Raw genomic sequence first — 16,500 nt, forward strand, 5'->3', positions numbered from 1 at the left:
TCTGAGGGGGAGGGGGGGGCCCCCCCCCGAACCGGGCCGCCCCCCCGGGGGGGGGGCCACCGCCGCCGGCAGCCGCCCCTCCCCCCGCGGGTGGCACCTCTGTGGTCGCGCGCGCGCGCGTGTCTGTCGTGTGTCCCCTCCCCCCCCCCCCCGAGCGATACAGAAAGGAACAGGGGGCGCGGGGTGGGGGGGGTCCCCGCGCGCCCCGGGGGGGGGCTCCGGAGGGGCCGAGGGGGGACACGCGGGACCCCCCCGCCCCGCCCCGCCCCCCACCCCTTTTAATTGGGTTTTTTACCGCCCCGCCCCTCCCCCCCCGGGTCTTTCTTTGGGTTCAGTTCGGTTCTTTTTTTTTTTTAATTTCTCAGCCCCGGCGGGGGGTTGGGACCCCCCGGGCACCCCGCACCCCCCCGCCCCCCTCGGGGGTCCCCCCCCAGCCCCCGCCCCCCGGAGACCCCCGGGCCCCCCCGGCCCCCCCGCCGCGCACAGAGGAATACACGGTTCTATACTTCGTACAGCGGCTCCGCCTCTTCCTGCGCCGCCCCCGGGACCCCCCCGACCCCCGCGGGACCCCCCGGCCCTCCGGGGCCTCCCCGCCGCCAGGGGGCGCTGCCGCCGCCGCCGCCTCCTCGGGCCGCTCCCGCGCGGGGCGGGGCGCCTCGTGACGTCACGGGACGCGGCTCCTCCCCCCCCCCCCCCCCACTCGGCGCTTCCGGCCGGCGCGGGAACGGCGCGCGGAACGCCCGGAGCCCCTGACCCCGGCGTGACCCCGCCCTGACCCCGGCGTGACCCTCCCACCCTGCTCTGACCCCGCCCTGACCCCGGCCACGCGCATGGAGGGGGAGGGGGAGGAGGAGGGGGCGTCCGCGCCCCCCGGCGCTGCGGGTGAGGGGGCGGGGGCGGGGGCCGGCGGGGCGGGGCGTCGGGGGGGGGGAGCCGGGGGGAGCGTCCCCTTTTGGCGGGGGAGGCGGGGAGGGTCCTTTTGAGGGGTGGGGTCCCCCTTTTGGGATGCCGGGTGGGAGCGTCCCTCTGGGTGGGGGGTCCCTTGGAGGTGTCTCTCTGAGAGGGGATGGGTGTCCCTGGGGGGAGCCCGGGGTCCCTCGGGGGGGCTGGGGGTCCCTGGGGGGAGCCCGGGGTCCCTCGGGGGTCTGGGGGTCCCTGGGGGGAGCCCGGGGTCCCTCGGGGGTCTGGGGGTCCCTGGGGTGAGGGGCTGGGTCCCCGGGGAGGTCCCTGGGAGGGTGCGGGTGTCCCGGGGGGGGTGTCTGTCGGGGAGGGGGGGTCCTGGGGGTACGCGGGTGTCCCGGGGAGGTCCCTGGGAGGGTGCGGGTGTCCCGGGGGGGGGGCGGTGTCCCTCGGCGGGGGGTCCCGGGGGGCGGTCCCTGGTGGGAGGGTGCGGGTGTCCCGGGGGGGGGGGGGTGTCTCTCGGCGGGGGGTCCCGGGGGGCGGTCCCTGGTGGGAGGGTGCGGGTGTCCCGGGGGGGTGTCTCTCGGCGGGGGGTCCCGGGGGGCGGTCCCTGGGAGGGTGCGGGTGTCCCGGGGGGGTTGGGGTGTCTCTCGGCGGGGGGTCCCGGGGGGCGGTCCCTGGGAGGGTGCGGGGGTCCCGGGGGGGGGGGTGTCCCTCGGCGGGGGGTCCCGGGGGGCGGTCCCTGGGAGGGTGCGGGGGTCCCGGGGGGGTGTCTCTCGGCGGGGGGTCCCGGGGGGCGGTCCCTGGGAGGGTGCGGGTGTCCCGGGGGGGGGGTGTCTCTCGGCGGGGGGTCCCGGGGGGCGGTCCCTGGCAGGGTGCGGGTGTCCCGGGGGGGTGGGGGTGTCTCTCGGCGGGGGGTCCCGGGGGGCGGTCCCTGGGAGGGTGCGGGGGTCCCGCGCGTGGCGGTGCCATCGCCTCCCGCCCAGCCCCCGCCGCCCTGGCCTTCCTGCCGGACGGGGCGGGGGTGCCGCTGGCGCTGGGCCCCCCCCCGGGCCCCACGGCCGGGGAGCTGCTGCGCCGCGTGCAGGGGGCGCTGCGCCTCCCCCCCGCCGCCGCCCCCGCCCTCGCGCTCTGGCTCTGCTCCCCCCTGCTGGGTGAGGGGTCGCGGGGGGCGTGAGGGGGGCGGAGGGGGGATGGGGCGCCGTGGGGGGCAGGGCCCGGGCCACCGGGGGGAGGTGGGGGGCCGGGGTGCCCGGGTGGCCGTGGGGGCTGGTGGGTGGGTGTCAGCAGTCACCGGTGGGTGCGGGTGGGGGCGGGCGGGGGCGGGCGGGTGTCAGCAGTCACCCGTGGGTGCGGGCGGGGGTCAGCAGTCACCCGTGGGTGCGGGCGGGGGCGGGCGGGGGCGGGCGGGTGTCAGCAGTCACCCGTGGGTGCGGGCAGGGGTCAGCAGTCACCCGTGGGTGCGGGCGGGGGTCAGCAGTCACCCGTGGGTGCGGGCGGGGGCGGGCGGGTGTCAGCAGTCACCCGTGGGTGCGGGTGGGTGGCCGCGGGGACCCGCAGTCACCCGTGGGTGCGGGCGGGGACCCGCAGTCTCCGCGGGCGCGGGGGGGGCCCGGGGGGGCCCGCGGTCACCCGTGGGTGCCCCGCAGAGGTGCAGCTGAAGCCGCGGCACCGCCCCCTGCGCCTGGTGCGGCGCTGGCCCGAGCTGCTGCTGCGCTTCAGCCTGGGCAGCCCCGCCGCCATCGCCCGCGGTGCGCGGGGGTCCTCGGGGGGGTCCCCTGGGGGGGGGCCCTCTGGGGTGGGGGGCCCTGGGGAGGGGGGCCCTCTGGGGTGGGGGTCCCTCTGGGGTGGGGGGCCCTGGGGAGGGGGGCCCTCTAGGGTGGGGGCTCTCTGGGGTGGGGGGCCCTGGGGAGGGGGGGCCCTCTAGGGTGGGGGCTCTCTGGGGTGGGGGGCCCTGGGGAGGGGGGTCCCTCTGGGGTGGGGGGCCCTCTAGGGTGGGGGCTCTCTGGGGTGGGGGGCCCTGGGGAGGGGGGCCCTCTAGGGTGGGGGCTCTCTGGGGTGGGGGGCCCTGGGGAGGGGGTCCCTCTGGGGTGGGGGGCCCTGGGGAGGGGGGCCCTCTGGGGTGGGGGCTCTCTGGGGTGGGGGTCCCTCTGGGGTGGGGGGCCCTGGGGAGGGGGGGCCCTCTAGGGTGGGGGCTCTCTGGGGTGGGGGTCCCTGGGGAGAGGGTCCCCAGGGAGGGGATCCTTCTGGGGGGGGCCCTGAGGGCGGGGTCACACTGGAGTGGGGGAGGCCCTGGGGAGAGGGTCCCTCTGGTGTGGGTGTCCCCTTGGAGGGGTCCCTTGTGGGGGGTTCCCCAGGGTGGGGGCCCGGCGGGGTCCCTTTGTGGGGGGTCCTAGTTGGGTGGGGTCCCTGGGGGGGTCCCTTTGTGCGGGGTCCCCCAGAGGGGTCCCGGGAGCTGCCCCCTGATGCCCGCCCCCCCCCCCAGACGAGCCCTGCCTGCAGCTGCGCAGGAACGTGTTCTTCCCCAAGAGCAAAGAGCTGGAGGTGAGCGGGGGGGGCACGCGTGGGGCAATGTGTGGGGTGGCGTGGGGCAATGTGTGGGGCAGCGTGGGGCATGGGGTGACATGCGGAGCAACACATGGGACACGGGGGCGACACGTGGGACGTGTGGGGCAGTGCATGGGGGGGGACATAAGGGCCAAGACGGGACACAGGGTGACCCACGGGCTGACATGGCGGGACATGGGGCTGACACGGGCTGACCCACGGGACACGGGCTGACACGGGCTGACACGGGCTGACCCGCGGGACACGGGCTGACACGGGACACGGGCTGACCCGGGACACGGGCTGACACGGGCTGACACGGGCTGACCCGCGGGACACGGGCTGACACGGGACACGGGCTGACACGGGCTGACCCACGGGACATGGGCTGACACGGGCTGACCTGCGGGACACGGGCTGACACGGGCTGACACGGGCTGACACAGGCTGACCCGCGGGACACGGGCTGACACGGGCTGACACGGGCTGACCCACGGGACATGGGCTGACACGGGCTGACACGGGCTGACCTGCGGGACACGGGCTCACACGGGCTGACACGGGCTGACCCACGGGACACGGGCTGACACGGGCTGACCCACGGGACACGGGCTGACACGGGCTGACCTGCGGGACACGGGCTCACACGGGCTGACACGGGCTGACACGGGCTGACACGGGCTGACACACGGGACACGGGCTGACACGGGCTGACCCACGGGACACGGGCTGACCCGCGGGACACGGGCTGACACGGGCTGACCCGCGGGACACGGGCTGACCCGCGGGACACGGGCTGACACGGGCTGACCCACGGGACATGGGCTGACACGGGCTGACACGGGCTGACCTGCGGGACACGGGCTCACACGGGCTGACACGGGCTGACCCGCGGGACACGGGCTGACACGGGCTGACCTGCGGGACACGGCTGACACGGGCTGACACGGGCTGACACGGGCTGACACACGGGACAACGGGCTGACACGGGCTGACACGGGCTGACCCACGGGACACGGGCTGACCCGCGGGACACGGGCTGACACGGGCTGACCCGCGGGACACGGGCTGACCCGCGGGACACGGGCTGACACGGGCTGACCCACGGGACATGGGCTCACACGGGCTGACATGGGCTGACCTGCGGGACACGGGCTGACACGGCTGACCCACGGGACACGGGCTGACCCACGGACACGGACTGACCCCACGGGACACGGGCTGACCCGCGGGACACGGGCTGACACGGGCTGACCCACGGGACACGGGCTGACCCACGGGACACGGACTGACCCACGGGACACGGGCTGACCCGCGGGACACGGGCTGACACGGGCTGACCCGTGGGACACGGGCTGACACGGGCTGACACGGGCTGACACGGGCTGACCCGCGGGACACGGGCTGACACGGGCTGACCCGCGGGACACGGGCTGACACGGGCTGACACGGGCTGACACGGGCTGACCCGCGGGACACGGGCTGACACGGGCTGACACGGGCTGACCCACGGGACACGGGCTGACCCACGGGACACGGACTGACCCGCGGGACACGGGCTGACACGGGCTGACCCGCGGGACACGGGCTGACACGGGCTGACACGGGCTGACACGGGCTGACCTGCGGGACACGGGCTGACACGGGCTGACACGGGCTGACCCACGGGACACGGGCTGACCCATGGGACACGGACTGACCCGCGGGACACGGGCTGACACGGGCTGACCCGCGGGACACGGGCTGACACGGGCTGACACGGGCTGACCCGCGTGCCGCCCCGCGCAGCTGGAGGAGGAGGAGGTGCTGCGGCTGCTGTACGAGGAGGCGCGGGGGCACCTGCTGGGGGGGCGCTTCCCCGTGGACCCCCCCACGGGGGAGGCGCTGGGGGCGCTGCTCTGCCGCCTGCGCCTGGGGCCCTTCCAGCCCGCGCACCACACGCCCCACACCCTACGGTCAGCACCCCCGCGCAGCGCCCCACGGCACCCTGCCCCACGGCGCCCCACGGCACCCCCACCCCACGGCGCCTCATGGCACCCCCACCCCGTGGCGCCCCATGGCACCCCGTCCCACGGCGCCCCGACCCCATGGTGCCCCACAGCACCTGCCCCACGGTGCCCCATGGCACCCCGTCCCACGGCGCCCTGACCCCACAGCACCCTGACCCCACAGCACCCCATGCCACCCCCACCCCATGGCATCCCACCCCATGGCACCCCATGACACCCCCACCCCACGGCACCCCCACCCCATGTCTTCCCACCCCATGGCCCCCACCCGCGGCACTCCGCATGGCACCCCGCGGACCCCCCACTACAACCCCAGCCCCCCCGCCCCCACCCCCCAATGGCCTCCGCACCCCCCCGCCCCTCCTCCCATGTCCATCCCCCCCATGCCACCCCCGCCCCTCCCTCCAGCTTCCCCCGCCCCCCCATGCCCCCCCCGACACCCCTTCACCCCCCGCCCCCCCACCGACGCCCCCTCCCCCCAGGCCGCTGCTGTCGGAGCTGCTGCCGCCGGCGCCGGGCCGGGGGGGGCTGTGGGGGGCGCTGCGCCGCTGGGGGCCCCGCCCGCCGCCCCCCCCCGAGGAGGGGCTGCTCCGGGCCTTCGCCCGCACCCCCGGCCCGCAGGAGCCCCCCGCCGCCCTGTATCGCGCCTTCCTGCGCCGCTGCCACTCCCTGCCCTGCTACGGGTGAGTGGGGGCCGCGGACCAGGGACCCCCAGGGACCCCCAACCCCATGGGGACACTCACAGGGACACCCAGACCCCAGGGGCCCCCTTACAGTCATGCGTCCCCCAGGGACCCCAGTGTCCAGCCCCCCAGACTCCCCCCTGAGACCCCTGGGGACCCCCAGGGACCCCACACTTCACCCATGGACCCAGGCATCCGGGGAGGGGGACGCCCCTGCTCCCCCCACCACACCCCACACGGGTACCCGGGGGACCAAGGGGTTTGGGGGGGGGACCCAGACATTCAGGGGGACCCAGGCATCCACCCCCCGCCAGGTGTGCCTTCTTCCCGGGGGCCATCGAACGCCCCTCCGGGGGGCTGCTGGGCCGCGGGGGGCTGCGGCCCGTCACCGTCGCCGTGGGGCTGGAGGGTGTCACCATCATCGACCCTCGGGAGAAGGTACAGGGGGCTGTGGGGCAGGATGGGTGCTGGGGGGGGCGGTGGGATGGGTGCTGGGGGGGGCTGTGGGGCAGGATCAGGCCCATTGGGGGGTCTGTGGGGCAGGATCAGGCCCATAGTGGGGTCTGTGGGGCAGCGCTGGAGCTGGGCAGGTGTGTGGGGTGGGTTGGGGGGCACTGGGGGGCTGGGATAGGGGAGTAGGGAGCTGGTGGGCCAGTTGGGAGGACACTGTGGGGCAGCTGTGGGGCACACCATGGGGCTGACCCCCTTGTCCCTCCCCAGCAAGTGCTGCTGACGCTCACCTTCCCCGAGCTGAGCTGGGAGCTGGTGGGCGCCGTGGGGCACGAGGGGGATGCCATGGGGCAGGAAGGGGATGCTGTGGGGCAGGAGGAGGACAGCGTGGGGCCCCCCCAGCTGTGGCTGGAGTTCGACGGTGACCACGAGGGAGCCCCTGTCAACCGCCTGCTGCGAGTGTTCTCCCCCCAGGTCAGCTCCACGGCCGCGCCCCACAGATCCCCATGGCGGTTCTGCTGGATGGGGGCGGGGCTCAGCTCCACCCTGCAAGGCGGTTGGGGGGCAGTGGGGTGTGTTGAGGGGCAGTGGGGTGGCTGGGGGGGCAGATGGGGGGCAGTTCTCCCCCTCCAGGTCAGGTGGGGTCAGTTGGGTGGTTGGGGGGGGGTCAGCTGGGTGGCACTGGGTCTCACTGGGGGTCAGTTGGGGGGCGCCCGGGCTCACTGGGGGGCACAGGGGGTCAGATTGGGGGGGGCTGATGGGTCTCACTGTGGCACGCCATGGGGCAGTTGGGAGTCGGAGGGGGGGGGAGCTGGGGGGGGCACCCGGGCCACTGGGGGGCACAGGGGGTCAGTTGGGGGGTCAGATGGGGGGGGTGATGGGTCTCACTGTGGCACGCCATGGGGCAGTTGGGAGTCGGAGGGGGGGAGCTGGGGGGGCACCCGGGCTCACTGGGGGGGCACAGGGGGTCAGTTGGGGGGTCAGATGGGGGGGGTGATGGGTCATACTGTGGCACGCCATGGGGCAGTTGGGAGTCAGAGGGGGGGAGCTGGGGGGGGCACCCGGGCTCACTGGGGGGCACAGGGGGTCAGTTGGGGGGTCAGATTGGGGGGGGCTGATGGGTCTCACTGTGGCACGCCATGGGGCAGTTGGGAGTCGGAGGGGGGGAGCTGGGGGGGCACCCGGGCTCACTGGGGGGGCACAGGGGGTCAGTTGGGGGGTCAGATGGGCGGGGTGATGGGTCTCACTGTGGCACGCCGGGGGGCAGCTGGGGGGCGCCGGGGCTCACGGGGCCCCGCTGTGGGGCAGGCGGAGCTCATGAGCGCCCTCATCGAGTGCTGCATCGAGCTGGGGGGGGCGGGGCCGGCCCCGCCCCCCCCCGAGGCCCCCCCCGAGGCCGAGGCCCCCCCGCGGGGCGCCCCCTTGCGGCGGGAGCAGAGCGTCACCCGGCCCCGCCCCCAGCGCCTCGCGACCATCGACTACGTGCAGGAGGGTGGGGCGAGGGGAGGGGCGGAGGGGGGCGCGAGGGGAGGGGGTCGATGGCTGTCCGGGAGGGGGGAGGGGGCCATGGGGGCTCCCAGGGGTCTGGGGGGGGCATGGAGAAACCCAGAGCTCTTGGGGGGGAGGGTCCCAGGGGTCTGGGGGGGGCATGGAGACACCCAGGGCTCCTGGGGGGGAGGGTCCCAGAGGTCTGGGGGGGACATGGAGACACCCAAGGGTCTTGGGGGGGAGGGTCCCAGAGGTCTGGGGGGGGCATAGAGACACCCAGGGCTCTTGGGGGGGAGGGTCCCAGAGGTCTGGGGGGGGCATGGAGACACCCAGGGCTCCTGGGGGGGAGGGTCCCAGAGGTCTGGGGGGGGCATGGAGACACCCAGGGCTCTTGGGGGGGAGGGTTCCAGAGGTCTGGGGGGGACATGGAGACACCCAGGGCTCCTGGGGGGGAGGGTCCCAGAGGTCTGGGGGGGGCATGGAGACACCCAGGGCTCTTGGGGGGGAGGGTCCCAGAGGTCTGGGGGGGAGCATGGAGACACCCAAGGGTCTTGGGGGGGAGGGTCCCAGAGGTCTGGGGGGGGCATGGAGACACCCAGGGCTCCTGGGGGGGAGGGTCCCAGAGGTCTGGGGGGGGCATGGAGACACCCAGGGCTCTTGGGGGGGAGGGTCCCAGAGGTCTGGGGGCATCCAGGGATTGGGGGGGCTACACAGGGACACTCAGGGGTCTTGGGGAGAGGACATGGGGGGCACAGCGGCACCCAGGGATCTGGGGGGGGTCCCAGGGGTCTGGGGGCACGCAGGGATCTGGGGGGCGGCCCAGGGGTCTGGGGGTCCCCTGGGACTTGCCCTCCCCAGGACACTGGCAGGGACACGGGGGTCCCAGGCCCGCGCTGACCCCCCCCGTGCCGTGTCCCCTCAGGGCAGGAGCTGCGGCGGGTGAAGCCCCCCCGGCGCTCGGGGTCCTTCTTCGGGCGGGGCGGGGGCTCCTACAGCCCTGTGTCGGGGGGGCCCAGCCTGGAGCAGGGCTGAGACCCCCCCTCGGCACGCACTGGGAGCACTGGGAGCCCCCCCAGCATGGACTGGGAGCACTGGGAGCCCCCAGCGACAGCCCCGGGATCCCCCACTTTGTACCAACCCCCCCACACACAGACACTAATAAACTGCACAGGGCACCGATGTCACCGTCACCCCCGTGGGGCCAGGGTGGTTTGGGGCCAATTCAGGGAATTTTGGGGCTGATGGGCAGTTTGGGGCCAGTTCAGGGCAGTTTGGGACATCCGAGTGCTTTGGGGCCGATCAGGGCTGGTTTGGGGTACTTTGGAAGTGGTTTGGGACATTTCAGGGTGGTTTGAGGCAGATTCGGGGCATTTTGGGGCTAATTCAGGGTGGTTTGGGGCCGATGAGCAGCGTTGCCAAATGGCGTCCCCATGTGACGGCGGCCATTTTAGGGCTGGCAGGGGATGGACAGACGGACAGACACGTGTGTGTGTGTGTGTGTGACAGGGACATGCATGTGCGTGTGTGCGTGATGGGGACACGCGTGTGTGTCACGGGCCCCCCCCCTCGGCGCCGCACACACCTTGCTTGCCCCGCCGCCTCCTTTGGGGCAAATCCAGCCAATTTTGGGTTGCAGCTCTTCTCTCCCATCCAGCATTTGTGGGTCGCGCCCTGGGCACAAAACCACCCCAAAATTCAACCATTTCGCTGCTTTGCCCTGTGTCGTGTTCCCCCGCCCCAGTCCCCCCCCCCCCGGTTCCACCCCCCCCCCAGCCAGGGGCTATTTTTAACCCACTTTTCCACATTTTTTACAAGGCCCCACACGCCTCCGACTGCAGCAAAACTGCGCCAGAGGACGTTTTAAGGGAGAATTGGCCATTTGGGGAAGCTTCGCGCTCGGGGCAGGGGTTTGGGGGCTGGAGGGGCGCGGGCCGGTACCAGCTCTGGGATCTGGCAGCTTTACGAACTGGGAAGGGGGGAAAAAATAGAAATAGTTGGGGAGGGTGAAGGAAATGTGTTGGAAAATGGCTGTCTGAGGGGAACCGGGGGGACACGCCATCACCTCCCCGCTCTCCTTGGGGGGCAGGCGGACGGGTTTTGTCTGGTAACACCATTTTGGGTCGTTTTTCCCCTCAATAACCAGGGTTTTTCGGCAAAACCAGCGGCAGGGCCGTGCCCAGCAGTTGAGCTGAGCGCGGAAGGCCGTGCTTTGCCTGAGGGACGGGCCGCGGCGGGGGGCGCCCGTTTTCTGAGGTAAAATCAAGGGAAAAAAGGTTCGGTTTTTTACTTTTTCGTCTCTCCCGACTCCTCGGCGCCGGCGGGGGCTGGGCCGCGGTGCCGGGTGCGGAGGGGGGGTGCGGGGCGACCCCCCCCCCCCCATTTGGGGCCGGAAGGGAAGGGGCGACTGCGGCACTGCGGCGGGGGGCAGGGGCGGCGTGGGCGGGGCGGCGGGAGGGGCGCATGCGCAGTGCGGCGCTGCGCCAGCCGCAGCGGGCGGGCCGGCCGGCGCCGGTTAGAACCGGCCGCGGGTCCGTCCGCCTCTCACCGCCTCACGGCGTATCCCTCCGCCGGCAGGTCCCGCCCCGAATCCCTGTTTTTTTGCCTGTAAATGGGTGTGGGGGTGGTGGAAACTTCCAGCCTGGGGGGAGGGGAGCTGGGGGGGGGGGGAGGGGAGGGGCGCTGAGGGGGGGGGGGACGGTGCTTGGTGCCGTTTTAGCGGCGGTTTGGGGGGTCCCCGGTTGGGATGGGTGTGGGGAACACGGTAAAGTCCCCCTTTCCCCCCTTCCCTGAGGTAATTTTTGTGTGAAAAGCCCTTAAAAAGGGTTGGTTTTCAAGAGAGTTAAAAGCCTCTGGGAAATGGTGCCTTCAGGATGCAAGAAGGGTGAGGAATTGCGGGGGTTTCACCCCAAGCCCTGTGGAGAGCGGGCTGGGGGGGAGGTTGAGGAGCCCCCTCCTCAGAAAGCGGCTGAAAAAGGGCGGCTGTCAGCTCGGGGCTTGTCTTTGAGGCCTCCCCCTCGGTTCTGGGCTGAGGCGGGGACAAAATCTGCCCTGGGCCTCAAAACCGGCTTAAATTGGCCAAAAAATGCTGGCAGAGCTGTTGGGCCTGTTCTGGGTGCGTTCTGAGGGTTTTTAATGCTATCCTAGTTTAAAAAAACCAATTTCTTTTTCCCCAGCTGGGCCTTTTTAGGCTTTTTGTTTCCTCCTACACCCCCAGGTTTTGGTGAAAACCAGGTTCACTTTTCCAATGGAAAATTGAAAATGGCCCCTGCAGGCCCTTTTCCCTGATGGAAAACCAGCTTTTTGGGGGTATTTCCATGCAGAACACGTGAACTTTGGCTGCATCGCAGCTGGTAAAATAAAAGCTGAAATTGGGTGGGGGAGTGGGGGCCATCCATGCTTAAAAACGTCCAGAAATGGGCAAATGATTGCTGCAAAAATCATCACTGCGGTGAATTTCCCCCCCAAGTACAGGTTGGGGGGGGGGGCCTCCCCGCCGGCTGAAATGGTGAGAAAACGCCAGTTTTGTGGGTCTTAGTGGCATAAAAAAACGCAGCAAAAGAACATTAACAGCAAAATATCTTCTCCTGCAGGAAACGCCCCGGAAACACATCAGAAAAACTTGCCCTTTGCCTCTGAAATGCCTCGTTGGCTTCGTCAGCGGCTTTAATTAGCGCTGGATCAGCTTTAATTGCAGGTTTTGGGGGGTGGGGGGTGGGTGCCCTCCTCGCCAGCACTCGTGGGCTGTCATTTTCTGCTCAGAAACCCCTGAAAAGGTCACCAAAAGGGGTTTATTTCACCTGTTGAAAACAGGCCGAGCCATGACTCAGCACGGCCTTGAAATTGTGTGAAACGCAGAGAATTTGGTGTATTTCCATGGAAGGGAAGAAGTAAGAAGGGGTTGTCTGGGCTTTGCTGGGAAGGGGCAAAAAATATTTATTAAAAAAAGGGCTGTTTGGGCTTTTCTGGAAGGGGCGAAAATAAATATTACAAAAGGGTCATTTGGGCCTTACTGGAAACAAGGGAAATAGGTGAAAAAATGGGGTTTTGGGGTCTGTGCGTCCCTCTCAAGGGCTGAGCACCGCTCGCCTTTCTTCCCAGGATTTATGACCATTTTGGGGAGAAAAGGAGCCTTTTCCACAAGGGCCTGGACTTGTGACACAGCAAGGGTGAAAACAACGTGAAATATTATTAATTAACTAACGAGAATAACCTAAAATCATCCAGAAAGGTCATGGCGGGGTTGGGGGTTTTTTGGTGGGGGTTTGGGTTGGTTTTTTTTTTTTGGTCCAGAACAGGGAAAATCGAGCAAAAACTGGATGTTAAATTTAACCACTTTCAGGCTAAAACAATGTGGGGCGGCCGAATGCCTCCGGCTGCTGGGATGGTTTGTGGGGAAAAAAGGGGAAAAAAAGGAAAGGAAAAGGGGGGGGGGGGGGGGGGGGGAGAAGATAAAAACACAAAGAAAAGGGGGAAAAAGGGAAAAAGGCAAGAACGGAGGCTGACCCGGGGCGGGGCGGGGCGCTTTGTGGGGCGCTGCCCTTTGTCGGCGGTTTTGGGGACTATTTTGCCCCCCCCCGCGCGGAGGCGGCGGCGGCGGCGCTGCGGCCGCAGGGTTTATAAGGCGTGGGCGGCGCCCGCGGGGAGCGGCTCCGGCCGGCGGCGCGTCGCGACATGTCGGGCGGCTGCGGCGGCCCCGGGGCCGGGCCTGGCTCGCCCAGCGCTTCCTTTCTTCTAAAAAAGCTCCTAAAGCTGCTTTATTTAAAAAAAAAAAAGGGCTCTTAAAGCTGATATTTAAAGAAAAATCTGAAAGCTCTTTCTTTTAAAGAAAAAAAGCTCCTAAAGCTGCTTTATTTAAAAAAAAAAAAGGGCTCTTAAAGCTGATATTTAAAGAAAAATCTGAAAGCTCTTTCTTTTAAAGAAAAAAAGCTCCTAAAGCTGTTTTCTTTTTTTGAATTCTTACGGCAAATCCAGTCGTTTGGAGCAGCCGGAGCGAGCTGGGCACTTTTTTTAAATGAACAAAGCTGCTTGGTCTTTAGAAAGAAAAGCTCTTAAAGCTGTTTCCTTTTCAAAAAACGAAGCTGTTAAAAGCTTTTTTTTTGGGGGGAAAAAAAAAAAAAAGCCGAAGCCCTTCGGCTGCTTTAAGAAGAAGCGGCTCTCGAAGCTGTTTCCTTAATTTTAAATAGCGTAATTGGAATGCTGAGAAGCCGGGGCGAGCTGGGCCGCTGCTTTGACCAAGAAAAGCTTTCGAAGCTCCGCTCCTTTTTTAGGAAAAAGCGCTCTTAAAGCCGTTTTCTTCTGAAGAAAGCTCCTAAAGCTGGTGCTTTTTTTTAAAAAAAGCTCTTAAAGCTGTTTTGTTCTGATTCTTTTTAAAGCTCCTAAAGCTGTTTTATTTCTTTCAAAGGCTCCTAAAGCCGATGGAATTTTTTTTAGGCAGCCCCTGAAGGAGAAGCTCAGAGCTTTGTTCCGCCTCCCTCGTGGAGGGCTGGGCCGGGGGCGCGGGGGATTCTGCAGAGTTCGGGGTGAAACGCGGCATTTTAAGGCAAGAGAGAAGATCGTTGGCGAAGGAAGATGGCGGAGAGGAGATAACTGGGGGGAGAAGGCGAAGCGCGAGCGGAGGCGAGCCCTGGCTGGGGAGAAAAAGGACGTTTTGGGAGCAGGCGCGGGGCAGGGCGAGGGGCAGGAAGGGAGGAAGGACCAGAAACGCGGCCGGTGCGAGCTGGCGAAGCCGGAGGAGACAAATCTGAACAATTCAGGGGAAAAAGAGCCTGTGGAGACGGGCGAAGCTGGAGGAGAAAATCGAGGAGAGAGAGAGAAAATAGAGGGGGAAAAAAGAAAACCAGAAAAGAGAGAAAAACAAAGTAAGAGAGAAAAACAGAAAATAGAAAAACCTTGAAAATAAGAGAGAGAAAAACAGAAAATAGAAAAACCTTGAAAATAAGAGAGAGAAAAACAGAAAATAGAAAAACCTTGAAAATAAGAGAGAGAAAAACAGAAAATAGAAAAACCTTGAAAATAAGAGAGAGAAAAACAGAAAATAGAAAAAACCTGAAAATAAGAGAGAGAAAAACAGAAAATAGAAAAACCTTGAAAATAAGAGAGAGAAAAACAGAAAATAGAAAAACCTTGAAAATAAGAGAGAGAAAAACAGAAAATAGAAAAAACCTGAAAATAAGAGAGAGAAAAACAGAAAATAGAAAAACCTTGAAAATAAGAGAGAGAAAAACAGAAAATAGAAAAACCTTGAAAATAAGAGAGAGAAAAACAGAAAATAGAAAAACCTTGAAAATAAGAGAGAGAAAAACAGAAAATAGAAAAAACCTGAAAATAAGAGAGAGAAAAACAGAAAATAGAAAAAACCTGAAAATAAGAGAGAGAAAAACAGAAAATAGAAAAAACCTGAAAATAAGAGAGAGAAAAACAGAAAATAGAAAAAACCTGAAAATAGAATATAGAGAAAAGAAAAACCAATCTGCTGGAAATTGGAGAAGAGAGAAAAAAAACAGGAGCCAGTGGAAATTGGCGACGCTAGAGGAGGAAAGAGGAAAAAATAAAAGCGGGAAAAAAGGAAAAAGAAAAAATAGAAAAAAGAAAAAATAGGAAAAAAGGAAAAATAAGAGGAGAAAAAGAAAAAATCAGAGGAAAAACCAGAAAAATAGGAGGAAGGCGAGCAGAGAGGACGTAGCGAAGGCAAGACGAAGGAGGCCGGAGGGGACGTGGAGCCGCAGAGACTAAAGTTGAAGGAATTAAGGGGAAAAAAAAAGCAGGCGCCGGAGGAAGGTGGCGAAGAGGCGCCGGGGGAGGCGAGGAAGAGGAGGAAGGTGAAGGAATTTAAGGAAAAAACCCCCAAAGCGGAGCCGGAGCTGGTGGGGCTGGAGGAGGAGCCGCAGCCGGGTGAGGCCCTTCCCCCGCTCGTTTTGGGGGGTTCGGGGGGTTTTGGGGACTCGGGGCGGGGGGCTCTTGTCGTTACAGGCGCCGTGGCCGTCGCCCCCACCCCCCCCTTTTTTCTGTAAAACCCCCGAGAAATGGGGAAAAATCCCCCCCCAAGCCCACTCCAGCGTCACCAGGCTCCGGCTGTAGCGCTCGGTAGGGCCCGCCTGTCGCCGCAGAGTAAGTGATGACCAAAATTCCCTTCTTTTTCCCCAAAAAGGCGGCGCGTGGGAGGGGATGGACAAAACTCTCCGGAAAAGGGGAAAGGAAAAAAAAAAAAGGTGGTTTTGGGGAGGGGGGGGGTGTCTCGAGTGTTTTTCCCCCCTCAGGGAAGCAGCAAAACGCAGGAAAAAAAAACAAAAAGGCAAAAAAGGGTGAGAAAAATGCCAAGGAAAAATAGAGAGACCCCAAGTCTCAGGATTTAACAAAAAAAGGCCAATCCACACCCAAAGCGCACTCAGGAGCTTTCGGCAGGGACCTTTGAGGATAAACCCCCTGATTTGGTTAATGTGGAGCCGGTCCAAGTAAGCGTTTTACTTAATTCGGGGCTTTTTGGGGCGTTTGCGTTGGTTTGTGGCTGGCGGAGCTGGGTCAGAGCGGGGGGGCGGGAGGGGGGGGGGGCGGCGCGTTTTGGGCTTGTTTCCGGCCTTTCCGCAGATGCAGATTAGAGGGCAGCACCTTGGAAGAAAACCCACTTTTTCCCCTTCCCCCCCCCCAAAAAAAAAACGGAGCTGGAAAATCAGGACTGTGGCTCGTGCCGAGCGCCCCCAGGAGCTTCCCTTAGGAAAAAATAACGTAAAAAACCCCCAAACCCCCCCAGAACTGGGCGGCGGGGGAGGGGGGCGGGGGGTGCAATAATTGTGTTTTCAGGTTTTCTCCATAAACAGCAGCAGGATGGTTAAATTTAGGCTTTGTCCCCCCAAACGCGGTCTGTAAGTGTAGGAGCGACGAGGCGGGGGGGGGGGGGGGAGAGAAGCAAAAATTGGGGGCAAAACCCCCCCGAAATGGCTTTGCTGGCGGCGGCAGGGACCCCCCGCGCGGGCCTCTCTCCTTGCCAACCCCCCCGGGGCAGGGGCGGGGGGGGAAGGGCGGCGGATTTGGGGTGATTCTGCCCGCTTTTGGTGTCGCGAGGGTGTCGGGGCGCGGACGTTGGGGGCGGGGGGGGGAGCGCCGGGCCCCCGAAACGCACCGCGTGGCATGTTTGCACCCCCCGCACCCCCCCCCCCTCGTCACCCCCCTCCCGCTGCGGAGCGACGCGAAAGCAATGGGTTTGGGGATAAAGGGAAAAAAAACAAAACAAAAAAAAATGGGCATTTTTACCGCTTTCACCCCAAAAGGTGGCTGACGGGGCGGGGGGGGCTGTGTCTCGCAGGTGTTTTTTCCAGACCCCCCCGGCCGGCGCCCGCACCCGCCGCTCCCGCACCTCCGACTGTAAAGCTGATGATTCGTAGCCTCAAACCACCAGATTGGGGCAAAAAAGCCCAAAAAAGGGTCTG

The 16,500-nt window shown here is 65.8% G+C and overlaps 2 protein-coding genes and 1 long non-coding RNA gene across 4 annotated transcripts in view; 2 read left to right on the forward strand and 1 right to left on the reverse strand.

The window, feature by feature from the left end:
- Nucleotides 1–475, forward strand: part of LOC135310295 (neurexin-2-like) — a 70,165-nt gene extending 69,690 nt beyond the window's left edge. Inside the window, 1 exon segment of the mRNA XM_064437527.1 lies at nucleotides 1–475. This exon segment is cut by the window's left edge and continues 753 nt beyond it. Coding sequence (XP_064293597.1) covers nucleotides 1–5 — 5 coding nt within the window. The 3' untranslated portion in view covers nucleotides 6–475.
- Nucleotides 1–10,489, reverse strand: part of LOC135310299 (uncharacterized) — a 12,000-nt gene extending 1,511 nt beyond the window's left edge. Inside the window, exons 1-2 of the long non-coding RNA XR_010370411.1 lie at nucleotides 10,365–10,489; nucleotides 9,660–9,748 (exon numbers count right to left, since the gene is read on the reverse strand). This is a non-coding gene — a long non-coding RNA (uncharacterized LOC135310299). The remainder of the gene's footprint in view (nucleotides 1–9,659; nucleotides 9,749–10,364) is intronic.
- FRMD8 (FERM domain containing 8) lies at nucleotides 675–9,256 on the forward strand. 2 transcript variants are annotated; one of them, XM_064437533.1, is made up of 10 exons: nucleotides 676–882; nucleotides 1,887–2,054; nucleotides 2,550–2,651; nucleotides 3,386–3,444; nucleotides 5,236–5,402; nucleotides 5,939–6,139; nucleotides 6,454–6,577; nucleotides 6,860–7,063; nucleotides 7,898–8,081; nucleotides 9,000–9,256. In XM_064437533.1, the coding sequence occupies exons 1-10, from the start codon at nucleotides 831–833 to the stop codon at nucleotides 9,107–9,109; spliced, it is 1,371 nt and encodes a 456-aa protein (XP_064293603.1). In that variant the 5' UTR covers nucleotides 676–830; the 3' UTR covers nucleotides 9,110–9,256. The 2 variants fall into 2 exon arrangements, with proteins under 2 accessions (XP_064293604.1, XP_064293603.1); XM_064437534.1 differs by lacking the exon at nucleotides 7,898–8,081 and having other exon boundaries at nucleotides 675–882.
- Nucleotides 10,490–16,500: the final 6,011 nt, after the last annotated feature.

This window comes from Phalacrocorax carbo, chromosome 32 (assembly GCF_963921805.1).
Source record: "Phalacrocorax carbo chromosome 32, bPhaCar2.1, whole genome shotgun sequence".
Classification (NCBI taxonomy): Eukaryota; Metazoa; Chordata; class Aves; order Suliformes; family Phalacrocoracidae; genus Phalacrocorax; species Phalacrocorax carbo.

Coding starts and splice junctions, on each gene's coding strand:
- FRMD8 (XM_064437533.1), top strand. CDS start 831: ATGGAGGGGGAGGGGGAGGAGGAGGGGGCGTCCGCGCCCCCCGGCGCT. Junction 2,055..2,549: donor GCTCTGCTCCCCCCTGCTGG/GTGAGGGGTCGC, acceptor GGTGCCCCGCAG/AGGTGCAGCTGAAGCCGCGG. Junction 8,082..8,999: donor CATCGACTACGTGCAGGAGG/GTGGGGCGAGGG, acceptor GTGTCCCCTCAG/GGCAGGAGCTGCGGCGGGTG.